This window comes from Mustela nigripes, chromosome 15, assembly GCF_022355385.1.
Source record: "Mustela nigripes isolate SB6536 chromosome 15, MUSNIG.SB6536, whole genome shotgun sequence".
NCBI classification, from domain to species: Eukaryota; Metazoa; Chordata; class Mammalia; order Carnivora; family Mustelidae; genus Mustela; species Mustela nigripes.
The window spans coordinates 54,707,443-54,732,557 of NC_081571.1; the positions used below are offsets into that span (position 1 = coordinate 54,707,443).

The 25,115-nt window shown below is 34.3% G+C and overlaps 1 protein-coding gene across 7 annotated transcripts in view; it reads right to left on the minus strand.

The window, feature by feature from the left end:
- Positions 1-25,115, minus strand: part of MYCBP2 (MYC binding protein 2) — a 272,910-nt gene that overhangs the window by 169,319 nt on the left and 78,476 nt on the right. For 6 of the 7 annotated variants that reach the window (XM_059377906.1, XM_059377905.1, XM_059377907.1 and 3 more), the window contains exons 18-21: positions 20,828-20,935; positions 14,340-14,459; positions 12,950-13,031; positions 5,192-5,309 (exon numbers count right to left, since the gene is read on the minus strand). In XM_059377906.1, coding sequence (XP_059233889.1) covers positions 5,192-5,309; positions 12,950-13,031; positions 14,340-14,459; positions 20,828-20,935 — 428 coding nt within the window. The remainder of the gene's footprint in view (positions 1-5,191; positions 5,310-12,949; positions 13,032-14,339; positions 14,460-20,827; positions 20,936-25,115) is intronic. The other variant, XM_059377903.1, reaches the window with a different exon arrangement.

Below are 25,115 nucleotides of genomic sequence, written 5' to 3' on the forward strand. Positions count from 1 at the left end.
GTTAAGACAGGAGACAAAAACAGGTCTATGAGAAATTATTCCTTATCAATTGTTAGTACCTTTTTTTAATTAACGAAATTCATGTGAAATTTAGACCAAAATTTGTAAAGGAATAAAATAATTTCTATTATTCTTAGGACCTCCCCCCCAATAATAAACCACAAAGTATATTATTAAAAAATAACAATAAAGCTAAAATACTTTTTCATCCAAGAAATTGCCCTGAAATACTGTCACCTGCATTTAAATGAAAAGCACAATAAGTATACAATGTTAAAAAATTAGCCTTACAAATTGTTCATTTAAAAAAATCACTGAAAAAATATTTTTGATATTTTAAGTTGACAGTACTTAAGATGATAGAAAGTCACTACTATCTTCTACTGTGTACTTTGATATTTTAAGTTGATAGTACTTAAGCTGATAGAAAGTCACTACTAAAATCAGAAGTCTGAAAATATTTGAATACTACAACTGTGAATACAATTAGAAAACTACATTTTTTATAAATGATGATGTGTTACTAAGTTATTTTACTTATGTTTCAAAATAAACAGCATAACTAAATAGTAAGGTATGATATCTCAAGTAAATAATTGTTAACTCACTTAAAAACTATGGCTGTCTATAGGTAGTAGGTGAGGTAAGAGTTTAATTTTAAAATAACAGAAAGTCTCTCATTACTAAGCTAGTAGTAGCTATCAAAGAATGCTGACAGTGGATGGGTAAACATATATCCACCCCTGGTTCAGGAGCTTGCCCTCCCTGCAAAGCACTAAGGAGGGTGGAAAATGCTGTCTCATGGTATCCAGGGTCATCTGCAAGTCCTGGGAATGAGAAATCATTAGCAAAAAACCTGAAGAACACTGGCACACTGCAAATAGCCTGGTTAGTTCTCACCCAACTATCAGGTTTCTAGCATGTTCTATCACTCCTTCAATACCACAGCAAGAAAATATAGCCACAAAGTGACTGCAAAAGCAATGCAGCTTTAAGCCCTGGGTGGAACCAGGGGAGGGAACAATGTGGCAACCACACAAACAGAGAAGCAGCCCAAAATTTCACTGTTAATTCTCAGCTTCTTTGAATGTCTATCCTTATTTTTTGACCCCCAAAAAAGCACAAAAATGTGAACACTGAGCAAAGTATATAATATTCAAAGATATATTATGCTTTTAGAAGGAAAATAATTCTATTTGTCACTGACTACTGAAATAACTATCTATTCCCTACTATCAACCAACTAATGTAAAGAAAAGCAGTGTAAAAATACAAAAGATGCCTGGACAGGCCCATGGGATTCAGAATGTGGTTACACATAAGCCATAGTTAAGTTCATAAAAGTTCACAACAAGGACTTTTGCAGGTAGAGGACAAAAATGGCTGATTTCAATTACTATTCACATTCTCCCGCAAACAACAAAACCAACACACAGGACAAAGAAAACCACACATGACTCAAGTCTATAGCAGTTTAGGAAACAGCAGATCTGATGACCTTTCAGTCACCTGTAACCAAAAGGAAAAAAACAAATTCCAAGAGTCTTCACCCTGGACCTGCCACTGCAAGCTGGAGGGGGTGGAGAGTGCAAAAGGGCAGCTTCTGAGGGACAACAGTAGAGTACTGAGGTTAGAAAAAACACTGGCAAAATCATCTGCAAAGAGAAAATCTAACCCTTGACATCAAAATATGAAATGAAGGCACACAGCAACAGCTACAGGGAAAAGGCTTCAAAGTGTGCAGGACCACTTCTCACCCATGAGACTGACGCAAATTAAAAAGATACGACAGAATATTCTGCTCACAAGGCATTTTCAACCACTGCTGGTGAGAATGCAAAAATGGCCCACAAAACAGCAGAGGCACTAACCTTCAACCCAGACAGCTACTCTAGAAACTTACCTCAGAGGTACACCTCTACTAGTATTTATTGCTTTCACTGCAAAATATTGGAAAGTACTTGCAAAATATTGGGAAGTTGTATCCAAGCTTAAAAAACTGACTGAATGAACTATAGTGTATATGCACAAGGGTACTATGCAGATATTAAAAAAAAGAATGAGGAAGATCTCTACGAACTATCACAGAATGATGTCTAGGAGATATAGTAAAGTGATAAGAGCAAAGTAAAGAAGAGCATATATAAAATGCTACCTTTTGAAAAATAAAGGGAAATAATTATATGTGTGCACATATATATAAACACACCTGTATCTATACAATACACACAGGAAGGATAGACTCGAAAACAATGAAGTTCATTACTTACAAGCATGGAGTAAAGGGGATATGGGAGGAAATGACACTTGACTGAATACACTACTATTTTTGTGTTACTTCAACTTCTGGAAACATGTTAATGTTCTACATATTCAAAAAAATAAAACTATATCTAAAGATATGAGAGGAGGGATCCTGAAATTAAAAGCAAACTGAAACAGTGCACTGGACCAGAAGCCCCTTTCGTTAGAAGTCTGAGGACAGGACTTAACAGGTGTCAGCATTTTCACCAGTGTGTTCCCAGGAATGGGGAGGAAGACTGTTATCACAGGCAGAAGAGGAACACCACTGTTTAACAGTCTTTTGAATCTTCCCCCTTTTCTGCCCTCCCTTTGGCATCCCTAGGGAGCATCATTCATTGGTCCAGGCCAAAGTTATCTCCATGTTGAAAAGGCATCTCTCTCACCCAACCCCTGACATCTTACTCACTTTACAGAGAGGAACCCCTGCCCCAGGATAGGGTGAGACAAATAGACCTGTAAAAGGGCTTATTTTCAGGGACAAGGAGAAGAAGGGTTGTTCTTGGCTGTTGCTGCTTCTCACAAAGAATCTGTTATTTGTAACTATGCTTATGAATATTAACTTTTTTTTAAATTAAAAAAAATGGCAAACTGAAACAAATGAATCCAACTCTATTTCAAAGGAGTAACATAATCCCACTGAAATGGGGTGGGGGAAAGAGCCCAAGAAACTTATAAACCTTATACCTTTAGCTGTGGGGAAGGACACAGGTGAGGGGGGCAGGAGTGAGAGTGAAAGACAAATCGTGAACTCCTTGTTTTTATAATGGTGTGGGAAAAGCAAATATAAAACTATTTTACCATACTTTAGGACTGAGTGAATGAGAAATAAAAGTACTCATAGTACATAGCAAAAATTCTTACTTCAGAGGAAAAGAAACAAACACAGAAAGGGTGAAGGTTAAGAAAGACACCTGTGGGGATGGGCTGGAATGGGCTTCTGATTTATAAAATACCCTCATGTATGTATATATGCATAAAAATGTGTACCAGGGATCTAAAGACACCCCACTGCAAGGAATACACCTAGTGCCTAAAACTAGTTTCCACTAAAAAGGACCCTTGTTTTTGGAGAAATGGCTGCTTCTAGGACTGATATAGAGAAGCCAGAAACAACTGGTTATGCCAGGAAGTAAGGAAATGCCCCCAAAGTGAAGGGGCATGTCACAAGAACACAGGAGCCAGCTCAAAGGGACTCTGATCCATGAAATCTGAGATAGTCTATGCACCCAATTAATTATGGACAGTAATGAGGAAAATACAAATACATGCATCTGGACCAAAAACCCCCCCAAAACAAAACAACAACCAAATGAGAAAGAAGGGTGCCTGCTTACAATAAAAGGCAAAGGGCTAACTGGTAAATGTAAGGGGGTGCTGGAGTTGGGAAATCATCATTTTGCAATCATTATAGTAAAGACTGGTTTAGGCAAGAATGGGAATCTAAATCTTGGGGGAAACTGTAAGAGAAGCATATACCTTAAAACTATCTTATTAAAAGAGTCAACCCATAAACTGCTTATTAGCTTCAAGAGAAAAAAATACTAATTATGCAGTGGAAAAATCAGACATTTTCCAGGTGGAGATAGCATTTTGTGCCTTCAGATGTGATACCTGTGGAGAACACAATATCACTTACATAGCATTTTGGCCTGGAATACACAACCTACATCTAAACATGGAAATATCAGAAAAACAAAAATAAGGACCATTTTATTAAAACAACAATAACAACAACCAAAAACCAAAGTACCATACTCTTAAAAAATGTCAATGCCATCATGATAGACAAAGAAAAGGTATAGAAATGGTACAGATTAAAGGAGACTAAAGAGACATCACAGTCAGATGCAATACCTGATCTTAAATTAAAGGAGACCAAAAAATGCCAAAAAAAATAACTGTTGGAATCAATCAAAAAAATACAAGTATTCAGGAATAAAGGATCATAATATATGCAAAGTTACTCTTAAAGGATTCAGGAAAAAATGTTTTACACACACAGACACACACACACACACAGACAGACATACACACACACACACACACAGTGCTTAAGAGAGAACAAGAGCATGCATGTGTAAGTGATAATGCAAATCAAAATGTTACCAAGTAGGTGAAGCTGGTTCAAGAGTACAAAGGTGTTCTATGTACTATTCTTACTTTTTGCAATCTTTCTGTAGTTTAAAAGCATTTCCAAATAAAAGATTTTTTTCTTAAAGTACACATTTACATTTTTTAAAAAATCAATAGCTGCAAATTATATCCCAGAGATTTAGGTTATGGAGTTATGAATAGTTACCCACATCAGAGATGATATAGGCTTATTAGCACAGTCTTACAAGGCTTTTCCTTGATCTCTACTATGCCCAAATTATATAAAGCTTCTCAGAGCATTTTCACACTTTTCAAGCTTTGGCAGAAAGAGAACAAAACAGGCAACAGACAGAGACAGAGAAAGAAAAGCAGAGGGAAAAAGAAACTATAATTTTAAAGAAATCTAGTAAGAAAACCAGGCTTTTAAGAAGTTCTAAGTTAGAAAAAGTTCTATATGTTAAGAAAAATGAATCCTTGCAAGCCACTTGGGAAATAAGCTCTCAAATGACAGAATAACTCTACTGAATGCTGAAAGGACTTTGACCTGGGATAAACATGTCAAATTCTAACATAATTGTTAAATTTAATAAATTCTAATAGTACACTAGAGAAGAAAATTATTTCACAGTAATGTCATTCAGGTCTTGTGTATGCTGGATGTGGAGACAGGAAATATGCATATGCAGTAATTATAACACAAGAATTGCACTGAAACCAGAAAAAAACAGCTGACACAGACAAACTGTAAGGCAATGGTACAATGCAATACTATTAATGCTTAAAAATTCCTTACAGAAAAACTTCCAAATGTGAAGACCTGTCCGTCCATTAAAAGTACGGCCGTGTGGTTGCTGCCTGCAGTAACTTGTGTGCTAGGGCCTGGCAAAGCTTGAACAAGAGTGGGACATCCCCTAGGTTAAAAAAAAAAAAAAAAAATTAAGTCAATTTCTTATAAGACTCAACTGAAATAAAAAGCAATAAATAAACATTGCAATAAGGAATAGAAGAAATAAAAGACACTAATAGTATACTTAGTATTTATTAAAGTACCATATGCCTGCCTTCATATACAAAGATAGGTGCCAGATATACAAAGATGAAAAAGATATTAACACTGACTTTAAAGAGATTATTAAAAAGATTTCCTAAATTTACTACCCTACTTATGGACACAAAATTTTTTTTTTTAAAGGAAGAAAGTTATATTTTACAGGAAGGATTTGTGGAGTTATATAGAACAGAAGAGTTGCAGAAATGCTTGCGACGCAGGGAAACATAATTTTTATTTTTTTTTCTGAAAGACTGGTGCTACCTTTGTTTTTAAAAGGAAAAAAATTATCTTTTATAGCAATGGCACATTAGAGATCTCTGTAAATATTTATACGATGAAATAAAAATCATACACTGCTTTAACAGGAATTCAATCCAGGAGCTATATGAAACGATCAATCTTATATCCTTTTTTCTACCTTTTTAAGCGAGCTCTAATTTTAGATTTTAATAGAGTGGTTAATGAAATCAGAATACAGTAGAACAAGAGGCATGAGAGCCGTGACTGGACGCCTAGACACTAGAGCTAGACTGCCTGCCTGGCTGTAAATCCCGGCCCCACCACACAATAGCACTTGGACCAAGACTACGAACAATGTACTCCTCATCCTTCTTGTATTTTAGTTTTCTCTTCTATAACATAAGAGGATAATATGAAACAGTACCTACCCTGTAGGGTTCCTATGAACAACAGAGAAGCTCACACATGTCAAGTGTTTGGATCAATGTCTAGCACACAGTTAGCAATGAGTAAATGGTAACTAATACAATAAATGACATCCTTATATCTATTGTATCCATTCTCGTATGATTTTACATTATTACAAATAATAGGAGGCTCTATTTTAGAGACAAGTCTGATAAATTTTTTTTTAATTTAATTTTTTTATTTAGAGAGACAGAGCACAAGCAGGCAGGAGCAGCAAAGGGGGAGGGAGAGAGAATCTCCACACAAAAAAAGAAAAATAAAGAACCAACAGCTAAAAGGAAAATGAAGCTCAATGAGGCTTTGCTCCTTTTAAGATGACAGAGATTTATGTAAGTTTAAAAGCATGAGTAGAAATAAAAAGGCTAAAGGTACAATTTAGAGAGGAGAAACAAAACAGCGAGATTCCCAAGGAAAAGGTAGGTAGGCTTCATAGCACGTCTGAGAACAGGTCCCTCTTTCAAAGTAATACGAAGAAGCAAAAGAAGTAGTATAGATGTAGATAGGTTTATAGAGTTGGTGGGGTGAAGAACTTCCCACCTAATGGATTTTGTTTTTGCTGTGATGTGAACAGAAGTCATGTGTTAAGAGGAAGAAGGAAATGGGTAAGCAGAGGATTTGAAGATTACAGAAAAGGCATGGTGGTGAATGGAACAAATACATATGCAGATCAGGAGTTTTTAACTGAGATTCAAAGGACTTCTAGGAAGTCTGTGAGTAAGCTTCAGAGCTTCTGTGAACCTCCTAAATTTATAAGTTAACCTTTATGTGTATATTCTTATATCTACTGTCCTGAAGACAGACCCAATCTTTCACCAAATTCTCAAGAGGTGTTAAACCAAATAGTGCAAAACCACAAAGCAGAACAATGATTGCCCATTGTAGAGCCCTGGATCAATCTGGAAGTCAGGTAACAATCTGCGCACATACAGTGATTCATTTTTTTCCAGAAGCCTAAGTTAGACATCAAAAACATGGACAGAGTGATCCATGCTGAAGTTTTGCCATGCCCTAGCATTGAGACCAAGAAGGAAAGAAAATGAAGGTTACTGATAAGAGTCTAGGTGAAGAAAATCAACAATCTCTTTAACTTGGAGAGAAAATAAAGTAAAAAAGGTAGAAGAGAGTAAAAACATAGAGGGCAGTGGGGAATGAAGTACTGATAAAGTCAAAGGCCGAGTAAAGTAAAGCTAAGTAACAGAAGGAATTATCATCAGATTATGAGGTGTTTAAACTCAATAATTCAGAGTTGGAGTTGTGCCGGATCCAAGATGGGTTCTGTGAATAACTACCATGAATGTGGAAGTAAAATTCACTATATAGAAGGCGTCAAGATGGGCGCCTGGGTGGCTCAGTGGGTTAAGCCGCTGCCTTTGGCTCAGGTCATGATCTCAGGGTCCTGGGATTGAGTCCCGCATCGGGCTCTCTGCCGAGCAGGGAGTCTGCTTCCCTTCCTCTCTCTCTACCTGCCTCTCCGTCTACTTGTGATTTCTCTCTGTCAAATAAAAAAAAAAAAAAAAAAAAAAAGAAGGCGTCAAGATTAAGTATATTGTATGGGACCACGGACAAGGATACAAAAGTCACTCACGAATGTGACAAGACTCAGAGTGAGAATATACTGTCAAACAAGATACTAAATCTTCAGTGAATCAAAGGCTACTGAGTGAATGGTAAGTAATGAAAGGGGAAGAGAGCAGAATGGCCTTGCCTCAAAAGAGCAGTCGTTTTTTCAACTTGTGGAGGGAGTAATATGACCAAGAATAGTAGTGAAAGGTAAATGGTTTTCAACCCTGAGCTACAGGGAGCTTTGCCAAAACAAAAACAAACAAACAAAAAAACCCCACAATGGCCCCAAGGGTTATATAGTGAACTAATGCTCTCTAAATGACCAGTAGCAAAGAATAAAGGTAACGTTCTAACAACAGTTAAAGTCTCTGTAGTTTGCAAAGCACTTTTACATAAAACCTATCACTGATTATTAAAATAACTCAGGGTAGATCTGAGGAGCTTAGAGCATTTTCCCAAAAGCTGGTGGCAGACTTTCTAAAACAGTCTTTGAACTCTTTCCATAATATTAGTGAGCCCATTTATTAAATTAGTTTGAATACACAGGAAGAACAGAAAACATGTGTATGTTTGCATGCATGTGTACACACTAAGCATTTCACATACACTGCACTAATTCTTCAACAGTCCTATGGGATATTTAACGTAAAGCCTAGTAAATTGCAATTAGGTAGTTGGTAATAGATGAAGCAAAGATTTCAAACTTGTCTAAACGGTTCTAGATACTATGATTGGATAATATATTAATGCAGAATGAAGATAGTCTACCAAGAAAAAGAGGAAACTCAAAGACACTTTAAGAATGACCAAAATTCTACTGAAAAACAGAGAATAAAAGCCTCTATAATCTTTTACTAAAAATGATTTTTTAAAAAGTGGAATTCAGACATTCAGAAGCATACTGAACAAAAGAAACAAACCAAAAAGAGGGCTAGTAAACACATCATGAAAATGTCCAAAAGCCTTCACGAGCTTTCTGACTTACTTTAAAAAGCAGCAGCTAACATCACTGAGCACTTAATGTGGACTAGGCCCTGAGCTAAGTGAATGACAGGCATGATCTTCCTGAATTCTCGCAAGAACCTTCTCAGGGAAATATATTTACTCCAATTAAACAGAGGAAGAGACAGAGACAGAGACAAGTTAAGTAAACTTGGCCAAGGTCATATGGGTACCAAGTGATCGAATCAGGACCCAAACTAGAGAATGAACTCATTTTGCCAACACAACACATTAAGTAAGAAGACCATCAATAACATTTTGTTAATCTTTGCCACCATGCACACTTCAATACTGACCTTCCATTAACCACACATTATTGTGTGCTATACAATAAATTCCAGTTAAAAGCACTTGATTTACCAGACATTTAAAAAATTGCCCCCCAAACATACACTTTAATTAAATATCTACTAAATGTCTTCTTTGTGTCAGTTAATATGTATGCTATAGGGATTCTGTTCCTCCACATACGTGGTCAATTTGATTCTCAACTTGTACCACAGTTCTTGTGTCTTGCCTCCCAAGTCTGACATGGGTCAAGACAAATAGGGTAACTAGAGGGGTTATAACAGAAATGGTTTTGGCTAATTTCTGTTTAGGACACCCAGGCATAGTGTGTAAGCATTATTTCACTGGGCTACCCAGTTTACTCTTCCCACATCACATGCTACATCCTTCCAGTTACAACAATCAATGGAACCAGGAATCAAAATGTACCTGTGGGAAAAGAACAGCATCAAGCAGTTAAAGCAAACCCCACCAGAGTTTAATCTTTTTTTTTTTTTTTTAAAGATTTTATTTATTTATTTCACAGACAGAGATCACAAGTAAGCAGAGAGGCAGGCACAGAGAGAGAGGAGGAAGCAGGCTCCTTACCGAGTGGAGAGCCCAATGCAGGGCTCGATCCCAGGACCCTGAGACCATGACCTGAGCTGAAGGCAGAGGCTTTAACCCACTGAGCCACCCAGGCGCCCCAGAGTTTAATCTTCTCAAGAAACCCTGATATCTTTTTAATAATTTAAACCTATTATATTTTTGTGAAGATGATAAATTCCAGCTATTCGAAATACTCAGCATATTGCTATAATACCATCACCTGAAGCAAGTCAGCGCAAATTAAGGGACAGTGCTCACTGATATAATCAGGTCTATGAGACAATGTTTTTTTTTTTTAGGTAACTTCTTTATTTTAAAAGCTGACAAGAGTACTTCTCTTTCGGGGAACCTGGGTGGCTCAGTAGGTTAAAGCCTCTGCCTTCAGCTCAGGTCATAATCCCGGGGTCCTGGGATTGAGCCCCGCATCGGGCTCTCCACTCAGCAGGGAGCCTGCTTCCTCCTTTCTCACTGCCTGCCTCTCTGCCTACTTGTGATCTCTGTCTGTCAAATAAATAAATAAAATCTTAAAAAAAAAAAAAAGTACTTCTCTTTCAATAGCCATTACACCTCAATGTGGTGTAGCAGAATCTTGTGCTTATGCTGCCTGTTCTTCATATCACACACTTACCTCAGGGATGTGACTTGATTATACTCATGATTTTCACTATTTCCTTCCCACTCAGGAGAGGCCATGAAATATAATTATTTGCCGATTATTTTCTGCCCTCTTGCTGCACATGATTGATGGTCCATCATGTCTAACTGTAATGCACTTTTCTCAGCTTATACCATGACTACAAAATTATCAACATGAGCAACAATGATGATGATGACAATGAAGATGATGATAAACCCTCTTCTGTGTAATGAGCCTCAGTGAAAAACAGAAAAGTTGACAAATTCTTCCCCATACAAATTACAACTCTGACTCAGTCTCTGCATATCACTGATGTCATTCAACTATAAAGCAAAATATATGTTGCCTTCTAACACCTGTGACAGTAACTGCTCAACCCTGCAAACCACTGATATTTTACCCTGTCCAATGTCCAATATTCAAACGTCATATCCAGTGACATCTGAGAAACTGATTCTGCCAAAGACCTTTTGCTCTCTTTCTAAGCACGATATTGGTCATTAAGATTGCAGTAGCGTTTGTTAACTAGAATTAAAACATTTAAATAAAAGGAAAAAGATTGTGACCGCTTTACAAATCTCTTGACAAGAATATTAAATGGATGCTACATTTATTAAGAAATTCAACTTAATGGTTCCTTAATTATCTCTTCTCATTAGCAACAACATTCATCAAAGTAACTAAGGTTATGCCATTTCATACCCATTTTGTGTGCACTGCAAATGGATCTGACCCTACCCATGAGGGACAAACAGTGAACCGACCTTAATCCTGATGCACATTAGAGTATGGACAGCTTTTAGGAAAAAAACTCTTGATCCTATCCAGCACTGCCCTTGCTGCCTCCATCCACCTCCACCCTACCCGCAACTCCCAACATATTCTTCTTAGAGGTAGAATCCAGCATAGGATTTCTGAAGTTCCCTAGGTAATTCCAGTGTGCAGCCAGGATTAAGAATCACTGGTCTTTACCATATAAATGGCAATAACTGCATCCCTGCCAGAGTAATGGGGTGGTTTCAGAACAGAGTGAAAATTCTGGATTTTACTTAAGGACTAGAGTAATTCACTGTACATAAAAGAGAAACCATACACACCCAGTTGATTCTGGCAGGTATCTTAAAAGTACAAGGGAGAAAGAGGCAGAGTAGAGATTCACAAAAGAAAGAAGGTTCTTATGGCAAAATGAATCAGAGTAAGTCAAGTCTGGCCTGAAGCTGCCGTACATATCTCCAGGCTTAATCAATTAGGCTGGTTTCAATGGTGAGGCAGCCATATACGTGGATCATGGAGACCTCTGACAACCTACTTCAGGGAGCAGAGCTGAGATGCTGTCCCTTTGGATCCATGAGGCCATTCTTCTCCCCTAGGTTGCTATCAGCCATGTCTGAGCATGGTAAGGTATAATGCTTGACCATCCTGCCCGATATGGGGCTTCTCCAAGGGCAACCTCAGCTTAAGGACACCACACTGCCTGCCTGAAACTCCTCTCTCAGAACTACACTTCACTCTAGACAGTTCCTACTCTATCCTTCTTCCTTTTTTCCTCTCACAGGGTCAGATCTGCATTGTGTTTGACAGTTTTCCCTGCTTATTCCTGCGCTTTTCCCTTTCATCTTCCACAGGAGCTTTCTCCCAATGACTCCTTTGCACATGACATCCTGTCTTAATAACCTCTTCTTGAAGTCCTGAACTAATAAAGATAGATTTTCTATACTTTCAGCCAAAAGCATTCTCACTTCTATTATTAAGCAGGAAATGAATTCAGCTGGCATAAGGAAAGCCAAAGTAACAAGGACTTAAACAAGATAGAAGTTTATTTCTCTCTCAGCTGAGCATCCACTTGTAAGAAGCCAATGTGGCAATTCTACGGTGTCAGGGACTCGGACTCTCTTTGTCTTGTAGCTCTGCCAGTCTCAATGTGTGGTTTCGAAGTTATGATTGCTGCATCGACTTCTCCAGTTCCTGCCACTACACATAGATTCCAGGCCACAAGCTGGGAAGCAAGGACAGGAAGTGGAAGAGTACTTCCCTCCCCTTTAACAGCATGGTTCCAAAGCACATTTTAATTCACACGGCTATATCCTGCAGCAATGGAAGCAGGAAAATGAAGTCTTTACTGCATAGTCATGTCACCAACAAAAACTCTCCTCCCAAATGAGGCAGGGAAGAAGGAATATAAGGCAATATTTGATAGTCTCCACCACCAATAGTTCTTTACTATTCTGGATAAGTCAGTTTCCTCTGAGAGACTGCAGGTTCTGTTTAAAGATTATCAAAATGCTTCTATGATTTCATGTTAATATTAGATCAAAATTTCAAAACTGACAACATTAAGGGATATGAATGAATCCACTGATTTTTAAAAATGCAATTAAAAATGTAATTTAAAAATGCAATTTGGGGATATCCACTGTCTTTTCTATTGCTATGAACAGCCTTTAAGAAAATAATAATTACTAAGAATATGGAAGAATTTTGTGATAATCATAGTCACTCTTCTATTTTAAATGTATAAAATGTAAATCAATATTTCTTCTGAAGCCACAAAATCATCTATCTCCACAAAAGCACTCAACCACAAAATCAAGATCCACCAATGATTTATGGGCCACATTTTGCAAAACAATGGCATAAACACGATTTCAAGTATAGAAATAAATATTTAGAAAGAAAAAAAAGAAAACGTATCTTCAAACAAAAAGTCCTAGTACCTGGAATTGACATCTCCATGTCCTAGCTGCCCATGCTGCCCATATCCAAACGTATAGACATCTCCATTTTCCATTAAAACCACTGAAAACAAAATATACAGCTTTATTATATGTATTTTTATTTGTCATAACAATACTGAAAGCAGTATAATATACACTATGTAAAATTTACAGAGCCATTAAAATGTGTAATTGACATGAATAGATAAAGAATATGTAATATACATATATATACAATGTAATATTATTCAGCTATGAAAAAGAATGAAATCTTGCCATCTGCAACGACATGGATGGACGTAGAGAGTAAGAGAAAGTCAGAAAAAGACAAATACCATATGATTTCATTCATATGTTGCGTTCAAGAAACAAAACAAATGGGCATAGGGGAAAAAAAGAGATTGAGAGAGACAAAGCAAAAAACAGAATCTTAACTACAGAGAACCAACTGATGGTTACCAGAGGGGAGGTGGGTGGAAGGATAGATGAAATAGGTAATGGGGATTAAAGAGTGCCCTAGTCACATGAGGACAAAATGTTTAAAACAAAAACTTAAAAAAAAAAAAATGGGTAATTGAATCACAGGAAATTTATACTTAGTAATATAGTATAATTTTAGTTCTGTAAAATATTTGTATAGATTATAAAAATGTACAATGTTTTATATAATACATTAAAATTCTTATAAATGCCATTTAATAATATCAATATTTTATAAGATACCAGTTTGGGCCAACTGTAAAACCTTTTTAATAATGAGTAGAAAATTCCATAGAAAATAATGTTCTCTCATATCTAGGATAATTATATAGGCAGCACATGGGTTTGAGCTCTGTACAATTATGCACAACTTCAGTGAAATGTTGTAATTTTAATATCTGTCAATGCTTGTCAAATAAGGAAATACATTTAGTACCAAAGAAAGAATTAAACATTTTTTATTTTTATAAAGGTTGAACAGTACAACCTAGGCTATATAGGTCGAATGTCAGTAATTTACTAAGAGTTTAATTATTTTCTACATTTTAAGAAATATGTTGATACATATGTTTCATTGAACAGCAGCAAAATATGGGACCAGGTGGTAAAAATCACAGAATCCTAGACAGCAAAGGAATTTTAGAGATTATTTCATCTTCAGCAGTTTCATTAATTGAATTATAAAATAAGTCCATCAGAAGACAGATTAAAAACCAGATCTCTAGACAAGTACCTATTCTATCATGCCACAGTGTCTGTAACAAATACAAAGCTTTTACAGATTTGAGAGAAATTGTCATACTACAGCTTTTAACACATACTTAGTAGACTGCATTTGTCAAAACCAAACAACTAAGTTATTTAGCACAATTATAAAAATGCAGTTATACCCTAAAGTTCCAGCTGCTACCTGAATGGTGAAATCCACAGCTGACTTGTACTGCTCGGAGCTCACAGTCAAATCGCACAGAGCCTGGAGGATATGTTGTGATTTTGCTGGCATCTTTTTCTCCTCGTTCTCCACTTCCATCTGTAAGTGTTATAATTTGTGATTAAGCCATTATTCATCTTCAAAATAAAACTTTCAATCAGTTTACTATGGAAGAATAAGAGAAAAATGTTAAGAGAAATAAGCAAGAATCTGCAGCTGTTAGAAGTGGCAGATCAAGAATCTACCTGTAAAGAAGGAATTTTGGAAAGATATACTATATATTTCTGTTTGCAAGTATCACTAAATCAATAAAAACAGAAAAGATTTGGTTATGGATAAAACCTATTAAGCTAGTCAGTTATGTAATGTAAATGGGTCATTAAATTATATATTTAACAGAATTCTAAATAGTTTACATGGGAAAATTTAGTTTGCATAAAAATAACTGCATGCAAAGTCACTTAACAATTATTTTAAACTCAGTAATAGTGTTAGTACCAGCCACTTAAAAAATAAGTTCCTAGTTGACTTTTAAATGACTTAGATTTCATATATACATCTCAGAAAGGCTACCCTGTCCATCAGTATTCCATCAATTGAACTTTAAAAAAATGTATAAAGACCAAAGAGCTTTATCCAATATATTGTAATCCAATGGCTGGCTCTTATTCATCTTTCCTGTCCCACCCTGCTCCTTAGCCATTCTACTTTGTGGTCTTTTTCTAGCCCCCAAACACTACTCTCAACCAAACCTTTCCGTTTCAGTTCTTCTTTCTTTCCCTCTCGAACTTGCTTCAAACATTTCTCTCCACCCCTATTTTTTACATTTAACTTAAATATTCTGGCATTCTGACCATAAAACAAAAACCACATTCCAGGATCTAAAACTTTAGTCCGGAAAGTGTGAATAAAGGAGACAACTCATTTTTCCTAATCTAAAACTATATACCAACTAAAATATGATCTCTGTATTATCAAGATTCAAATTCCTTACACTTGGAATAAATGTAAATCTGGAAGGAATTTCAAAAGGTCAACTAGTATAAGCCACTTCCTTGTGGAATAGCAACTCTAAATAAGTGTGTATAATATGCAGATACACATGTGGATCTATATACATTTTTAATGACATCTGAATTTTTATTGCCCATTTTAGAATGCTAGACAGAATAACATCAAATCCTTTTATGTTCAATATTACCCTTTCTTCTTTTATATAGTATTTCTAACCTTTAGTAATGATCCAGGTAAGATAAGACTGGCCTAAATTATGAGTTTCCTTTTTATAACTAAATAACATCCTATTATTTAAAAAATCTTTAAACTCTTTATAACACTAGGACAGTAAAACCTCACTAATTCGGAATAACATAGAATAGGTTGGTCCATATGACTTACTGAAAAGGTCTTTCTTAATCATAAAACATTTAGGTAAAAATTCTGTCTAGTATCTTCAAGCAGTACAGTTTACAGATTAAACTAAGTGCTACAATAAACAAAATGTGGTTACCTACATTATAATTCAAAATAGGCCTATATTACATAAAAATGTACCATAAACATAAAAGTCCTTTAACATACAAGAATTAATTGCTGGACCCAGAGGTTGAAGGCACGTTGAAGGAATCCTTCATTTCTTGAGCCCTTGGTTTGAAAAGCTAGTGATTTTAGACAGGTTTCCCCTTATAAGTATGACCCTGAAAATTCAGAGGAAGAAATTACTTTGAATTTTTTACTCAAAAAAGATCACAAATACTGCATCTGAAGTATAATAAATTCTGAATTAGTGAGAGGTTTTACTATAATAGGATAAAGAATAGGATTCCTCTTTTGCTAAATTACCTAATATGGGTGTGTCAAACTAAATCTGCAAGAATGAATGGGCTAAAAAGAAAAAAAATCACAACATTTTGTTAACTCCATCCAAAATGAAGCACAGTCTTAGTTCCGAGACTCCTCATCTTGAAAGACAGTGGAACGGTTAATACAAACAAGGCCTTATACAAAAAGGAGTAAATATTGTCTAAAAACTATGTAAGATGACAGATGTATAGAAATTTTACAGCTTGATCTCAACTGGTAAAAATATCTAATTATTAAAACCAGATCTAATTTAACAGAGAAAACATATTGTGTTCACGGGATTTTGTCAGACTTAGGTAAATTCAACATTACAAGTATCATATTACTTTATATAAATGTATTGATGCTTAATTAGAAATTTTTACCTTTGAGTTTAGCATTTTGCCCTCTCCTGTGATTCAGAGATTAATAAATATAGATACAAATCCCACAATAGAGGTACAGCATCAGGGAAGGAGACAAAAAGAAAAAAAAAAAAAAGAAGAAGAAGAAGAAGCCTAGTAATTTACTGATTAAAATCATAGTGATTAAAAGAGTAACAGTTATTATTTAAAGGTAAAAATAATACGAGGAACATTTTGTTCAAGTTCATCCAAACAAACCTGTATCTAACTACATTAAATAATCTCTCAATTATTATAAATGGTGAAAACATAACAAGTAAAAAAAAAGGAGATGAAGTTTTTTATCATTAGCAGCAGCAGTGGAAGAATTTCAAAAATACATATTTGTATCTCGTATTTGATGTCAGTTAAAAAATCAAGTAAACATCTAACAGTTTAGAAATTTACAGGTCATCAAAGAATAAAAGGGTACCTGATTCGCAGCTAAAAATTCAGTGTCAATTCAAGAATCAGGAAGTGAAATTTAGCAAGATTAATTCTCCTCATTATTCAATAAAGTGATAATGAGCAGCAACATAATCTCAGATTTGCTGGAAAAATAATTAGATCTGAATATTCTTATAATTGGCCATGTAGGTATAAGCGTATCTGCATTTTCCCCACTATAAGTTTGTCCATCTATGTGATAATGAAACTATAACACAGCTATAAAGTTTGACAGATATAATTAAAATATTGTGTGTATATATATGCTACATTATTTATGCATATTTGTGTACACACAGAGAGATAAGAAGATTCAATATCTAAAGGGCTCTAACTTTTAATTTTAATATTTACCTCAATCTATACTTTTTTGAGTAATCTTATAGTCATGCATATCATAAAACGTAGCACAGAACACAGTGAGTACTTTGAACAAAATGACTAAAAGAAAACAGCAGAGCACTTAACAAATACAGTTAGCTATGCACTTACTTTGTACTACACAATGAATATTTAAATACCACAGTGAAGAAGTGTTTTTGGGCACTGAAGACTAAGAGACTTGAATTGGAATTCTGGCTCTACCATTTGCTACTTGTATGACAACTGAACACTGGACCTTCTTTAAACCTTTAACTTCTATCTATGAAATAGCAATAGTGTACATTACCTCACAAGCTCCTATATAATATATAAAAAGTGTTCAATCAATATTCATTACTGTTGCTTTTTAAAAATCAGTACAACAACTGATGATATCAGTATTGTTACTCTACTTTGCAACTGGGAAAACTGAGGCTTAGAAGGGTTAAGTAACCAGCCCAAAGTAATAAGTAGTAGGGCAGTTCTGGAGTTTGATCATCTATTTTACAACCATCAAATGGCTGACATCTTAAATCTTTTCTAAAAAGAAATTAATTATATCTTTAACAAATCTCAAATTTTGTGCTTTTGGATAATTCTAAAAGAGAAAGCAAAGAATTCCAAGAATATATATGTATATATACACATACATATACATACATATACACATACATATATATCTTAATTAAATCTTTAAATCAACATAATCAGTTACAAATTATCATTCTTATCTTTTAAAAAAAGGAAAATTGAAGCCAAAGAGATCATGAAATTTCTGAACAGCCACATAGTTCTAAAAAATGACAAATTTAGGACTAAAACTGACATCTAATTCCAAAGGCTATATAATTTCCATTACACCACACCATTTCTAAACAGAAAATAGGTATAAAATACACAAAGATGTTTATCAGTGAGCCTTTGGGTTTCATATTAGTCACTCCAAGCCAGATTTCAAGACTGTCTCCAGAGCAATTCAGATGTTCCTAACTAGGAGTACTACATCAAAATCTTTTTCTATGTAAGGCACTGAATAGCTGAAACAAATGTTAATCCAGTTATCTGTTTGAAATATGGTCTACGGTTACATTTTTAAAATAACTTACTATATGTTTTATGGATTATATGTTATACTTATTAACTGAGCCTTATATAGTCTAGTTTCCCTCCAGTCAAAATCTGCCTATAAAAGGTTGGATTCTGTGACCTTCTCTGAATTTTCTCCAGTCAGCCAGAAGCTCTCCAACTTTTCAGCTCAGAACCCACTCCTGGTTAACAATAAATCCACATTTCTTACCCTCCACACACCTCCACAAAAAAGTGATAGTCAAGACAATTTTATCTATTACCATCTGACAATCTGTACCACCAATATAATTAAATGAAAGACAGAACACAGCAATTAATATAGTAAATTTCTCGTGGAAGACAAACAGGGTAAGAAAAAAAGAGAAAATCATATGTAGGAAAAATTTATTAAAAGAACGTGATTATATGTAGCAAGAGTTAAAAGCAGAGTACGTGGGAGATGATTAAATGACAGGAATAGTGAATGCTAAGAGAATAGGTAGAGAGAGTTTGTGGGTGTACAGGAATTAGTGAGTGGTAAGTTAATACTCTTTATGTAAAATAAAGCACCATTTGATAAAATATTACTTACTTACACTTTAAATTCATTTTGGTGGTAAAGAGATGAAACTGTTTCACTCTACCAAACCTGATAAAAACACATATACATACACACAACTGGCTGTATACTGTAATACCACAAGTAAGTCCTTCTAAAGAGGTTGCTACAAAAACACAGTATTGTTATAAAATAAGCCAATAGTAGATAAGATGGCAGCAAGGCCAGTTATTGTTGAGTAACTGCTACAGCTACTCAATGTAGACACTGTGAAAAGTCGGTTTTAAATTTGTAACCCTAGTCTTCACTTAGCATTTCATTTTCAAATTCTGCAAAAATGTATGATGTTTGGCCATAAGAAACTAACATGGAGCTGAAAAAGTTTTAAACTGCTTCATGAAATGTGGACATTTAACCTCAGGTAAAGTACTAGAAAAATTCCACTTTTCCTTAATTGGGGTTTAAAAAAAAAAGACAACTGAGAAAAATCCATCCTAATAGTAGCATAGTATAAAATATGAGATCAGAAATTCTGGCAATAAAATAACTGACCCATAGTATACCCCAAATATCATTCCTTAGATTTAAACATTTATGGCATTATTAGAGCACTCAATAAATGAAGCAATCACAACTTTTCCTATAGTTAATCATGTTAGATTTAAAATATCCTCAATTTTTATTTCTGTAGAATATATCTTAAAAAGTGCTCTACCAATACTTTGATTAATAAGAGGGGTTTTGTTTGTTTTGTTTTGTGGTTTTGCTTTGAGTGGCAAGCTGATAAATTGAGAGAAGCAAATGTAAATAAAGTTAAATATAATATATTGCATATGAAAGTTTAAAAATAAAATTAGTTTATAAGAGTCTTGCAGCAAAGGAAAAATAAAACACAAAACAGGTTAAGTTGTCTATATGGAATGTATGTTTTTAAAACTTCGTATTCTATTTTGTGGGATATATTCTGAGCATTTAAGAAAGCAGCAACTGGAAGTTATATTTATCAAAGAGCCCCTGGTACACACACCAGGATTCAAGGCAGAATTTATATATAAATTTATAAATACTCTGCATTAAATTCTTTCCTGATCTTAGTTGACCCATACCTGTAGTTTAAAGGAAAATAAGTTTGCTTTAGGGATATGTCTAATTAATCCAGAGCTATAAGATCTCAAAGAATTACACAGAAATAGATTCTTAGTTAACTCACAGACTTGTCTAGACCTCTGACAGTTTTCTAGGACTAGAATAGGTCGATATAATAACTCTTTATTTACACCTATCAGCATTTAACCCTCAAATACCAAATAATTTGTGTGTGTTGTGTATATAAACTTTAATGTTAAAACAATGGAAAAGTATAATAGCAATCAACTCATTATCACTTTATACACTGAATTTAGTAATTTTGTTAATTCTAAAACATTTTTTAAAAAGTACTATAAAACGTCTGATAGCAGTCATTGAAGAGCAAATAATAAAGGATAAAAACAGAAAGCAATAATTATTTTTCCATCTTCCCTCAACTTTATGAAATTGGAAAAGAAAAGGTAAGGAAAAAGAAACATTGCAAAATGTCTTATTAAAGTTAACAAATAAAAAGGAATGAGACTGACAGCCATTGACAAACAGTACATCTTTCATCATGTTCTTTCTCCTCAGGCTATATAATGAAAGAAGCCAAGTAGAAGAATTAGGTTTGTGCATTTTCCCAGAGACAAAATTCAAATGAGTGGAAGAAACTGGGGAAGTATCCCACCTAATCGATAAGGAAGACCAAATACCTTTGTGCTTGTCCCGTTTATGCTTTAGCTGAGCTGGATGGGATCTGAGTCTGGCTAGAGCCTGTTCTCGATGGTTCATAAAAATAGGACCAGCAAATACAAGGGGGCCTGAGGAGAAACATTTTGTATGTGCATAGAAAAGCTCACAAAATGAAAACACTACAATGAATAAAAAATAATTCAAACTAAAAGCATGGAAATTTATTCTTTACTGTTTTAGACATTATACTTTTCTCCCAATTTCCCCACATTAATCCCCAACCCCATTCCACACCCAAGTGTTAATATCAGAACTACAGTTGATACAGTAAAATTTCTTTTACCTCATAAAATTATCATGTAGGTATGAAAAGTCTCAAGTACATAATCAGAAAGTTCAATTAAAAAAAATCTTATATTTTTAATATCATATATATTCAAGCTTAGTAAACCAAACATTTATAGACAACAATATCTTTCCTATTAAAATAACAAAACCAACTAATTTTAAAATGATTAAATTTTAACAAGGTTTTCAAACTTTAATATCCACATCAGTCTTGCTACAAAACCAAGATAAATATTATTGACTTAACTACATTAACATTCTGCCATACAGGTAGGAAAACAAGACAGCAAAAAAACAAAACAAAACCAAAAATTACTATGATATGATATATACATATACATATATGGACACACATTCATATACATGCATATATATATATATATATATACAATCACTACTTTGTAAAGACAGGATTACAGAAGTTGTATTTAATTTTCCGAAAAGAATAAATCTAACTTCAAATATGATTTCTGTAACAACATATACAAAATCAGAAACAAGGTATTGATGCTTAAGAGGGTAATCTAACCCAAGTAACATTTTTGGAATATTAATAATTCTCTGATAAAATTATATCTTTCTGAAGCTCCACTATGTACATACACACATATACAAATGCACATTCATATAGATTATAGTTATTTCCACTTATATTCAAGAAAAAAAAATAGCAAAATTAATCTCAATAAAAATTTAATTTGCTTTTCCCTACTATCCTTTAGCTTAAAAAGGGAAAATTGTAAGTTGTATCTTAAAACTTCTGTTCTTTTCTTATAGAATTGAACTATACTTTCCTTAAGTTTGAGTAACATCAAAAATGCCTGCAAATTTCAAAATACTCTAAGGTTACTAGTATTCGAAAAGGAAACTGACAATATATAAGCACTGAATATTTTTAACTAAAGCCAGTTTTCATGATTCTCTACACCTCTTCAACGGTAATTAATTTTTCTAACAATGGAACAAAATAAATATCAACAAAATACGATCCTATGATAAAATTTGACAAATGCAAATTCAACAAAGTACCCTTCATTAAATATTAAAAATTGGTAGAAGAAATATATTTTAATTATGTCTTGAGATATACATAAAAATGCAGGCAAAAATGCAGGCATCCCCAATTCTATGAAAAATCAAGAGCAATATATTCTATGACTACTACAGATAGAAATATGCTAATTTAAAGTTAACAAAAATTAAATATTATTTCCTAGAATGCAGCAGCAATTATTTTCAAGGTAAAATGTCTTATTTCTTCCACATAACATTTTTCAATTAATTTACTAAAGCAAATAATATAAACCAGTCTAAAAAGCATCCAATACTTTCCAACTACTGCAAAGAACTGTAAATATAAAAATGACAGTAATATTAAGTTACATTACTCTTTTCTGATTTCTATGGTCTTCCTGAGATACTGTTTCTTCCCATAAAAATATTATACCCATAATATTCATAGTTATTTAGCTTCTTACTAACTTCAATCTCTTTAGAGTCTCTTGGTACAAAAATTTAGAAGGCCCAAAGGCAATCATGCTGAGGAAGTATACATCTGACCTCAATTTAATTCACCACTTATAATATCAAGCTATGAGGTTCTAAAATATTTGTGTTCCAAGGACTACAATAATTTTTCTTATAAACATAGTTCAGTCATTTACTTACTCACCATTTTTTGTCTTTAATGTAACAGACACCAGGTATCATGTATGTTATTATGACAAAGACACAGAGCTCATTAGAATTTAGTCCATTAGGGAAGACAGAAATAACAAAACTAAGAATTGCAATGTGTTGGGATAAATGTTATAAAGGAAATCTGTACACATTCTGAAGGATGAAAAGTGACCTATCAACAGGGGTGAAAGAATGAGAAAAAGTCTGCCAAGAGAGAAGGAAGGAAAGAGAGGGCATTCCAGGCAAAAGAAACAGGATTTATAAAAGGAAGCAGAGGTAAACAATATTGTATAGTCATTAAAAACACATATCGCTGAAATGGATGGAGTGCAGGGTTATGAAGCAGAGAGTGGTGGGAAATGAGTTTGCAGATACATATGAAAAACAGATAATTACAATCTTTTTCTACCATGAAACATTATTGTAGAGGTAATGAGATGTCATAAAATGTTCTCAATTAGTCAACAAGAATATATTAAGTACTGACCAATTTCAGGCATTACCCTGGGTCCTGGGAAATCTTGGAAAACAAGACACCATCTCTGCTTTCTGAAGTTTGCAGTCTAATGTGGGGAGGGGAGGGAGGGTAAGTTTACACACAACTCAATAAGCCATTATGACTGTGGGCTACCAGAAAATTAAGCACACTGAACGGGCAGCCAGCAAACCTTAAGGATGGGAATGTAGGAAGTTTCAGGTACAAGAACAGAAAATACCACATAAGCTAAAACTTAAAGAGGTAGTGGTACTCCAAAGGTTCACAGATATGAGAAAAAAATGGACATAGGGAACATGAGGCTGTAGAGCAATTTTTTTTTTAGATCTATTTATTTATTTGAGAGAGCATGAGCACATGAGCAGGGGGAGGGGCAGAAGAGGGACAAGGAAAGAGACTCTCAAGCAGGCTCCCCACAAGAGTGCTAGTCTGATGCAGGGCTCAAGCTCAGGATCCTGAGATCATGACCTGGGTAGAAGTCAAAAGTTGGATGCTTAATCGACTGAGTCACCCAGACGCCCCAGGAAATCTTTATGTATGATTATTATGCAGTAAGTGCTTTTGTGCTATTTAAATCAGCAATGAGATGACACTTCATCATTTTTTTTTAATTAAGAGGAATAATGCATTAGATGCTAGAAGAAAACACCACTTTCAGATGTTAGTCTTGAGAAGATGAACTCCTGTAATATTTCAAAAACAATTTGAAATATCTGTTAAAATTTAAAACATAAAAACTCTCTGGCCCAGATATTCTATTTCTGGGAAACTCTACTATATAAGCAAAAACTCCAATATGGCTATATAAGTTTAAGAACATTTACTGAAAGGGTGCCTGGGTGGCTCAGTGGGTTAAGCCTCTGCCTTCGGCTCAGGTCATGGTCTCAGGGTCCTGGTATGGAGCCCTGCATCAGGCTCTCTGCTCAGCAGGGAGTCTGCTTCTCCCTCCACCTCTGCCTGCCTCTCTGCCTACCAATGATCTCTCTTTCTCTCTCTGTCAAATAAATAAATAAAATCTTAAAAAAAAAAAGGAATAAAGAATATTTATTGTAAAAAAAAAACAACATAAAAACTTGAAAATAACCTAAATGTCCATCAACAAAATAATGGCTGAAAAAAACTGCAGTACAGCCATATTACAAACTATTATATAGCTCTTAAATAGAATGTAGTAGATCCATATTTACTAATTTAGTGTGTGTTCATGATGTAAAATGAGAAAAAGATGCTGCAAAGAATTGTATCTATAATACAATGCCACTTTTGTAAATAAACATTTGCCTATACTTTCACACATGCATAGATATCAGCACAGTAGATATATGTGTAGATATACTATAATGGAGTAAATGTATATATGGTATATGGAAGTATACTTATTAGACTAAACTCCATTTGCTTGGCAGAAAGAATGGGAAGGTAAGAGAAAAAATATAAGCAAGATATAAAAATGCATATACTATCACATTAACCAAATATGTAAAACAAAGCTGTCAGTGATTTAACTGGAAATGTATAAAACTTGGTTAGAAAATAAAGAGAAAATAATAAAAGAAATAAGTTAAAGGATAGATTTGTGAAAAACTTTTGACCTATATTCCTGTATTAATTTAAAATGGCACTGCAATAAAGCACCAAAAATTTTTTTCTAATAGAATATCAAGGGGAAAAAAACAAAAACAAAAACAAAACAGGACACCCGTATGTATCACAGTATGAAATGATGTACGATAACTCAACAAAAAAATATACACAGAAAAAAACTGGAACAACGTACACCAAAA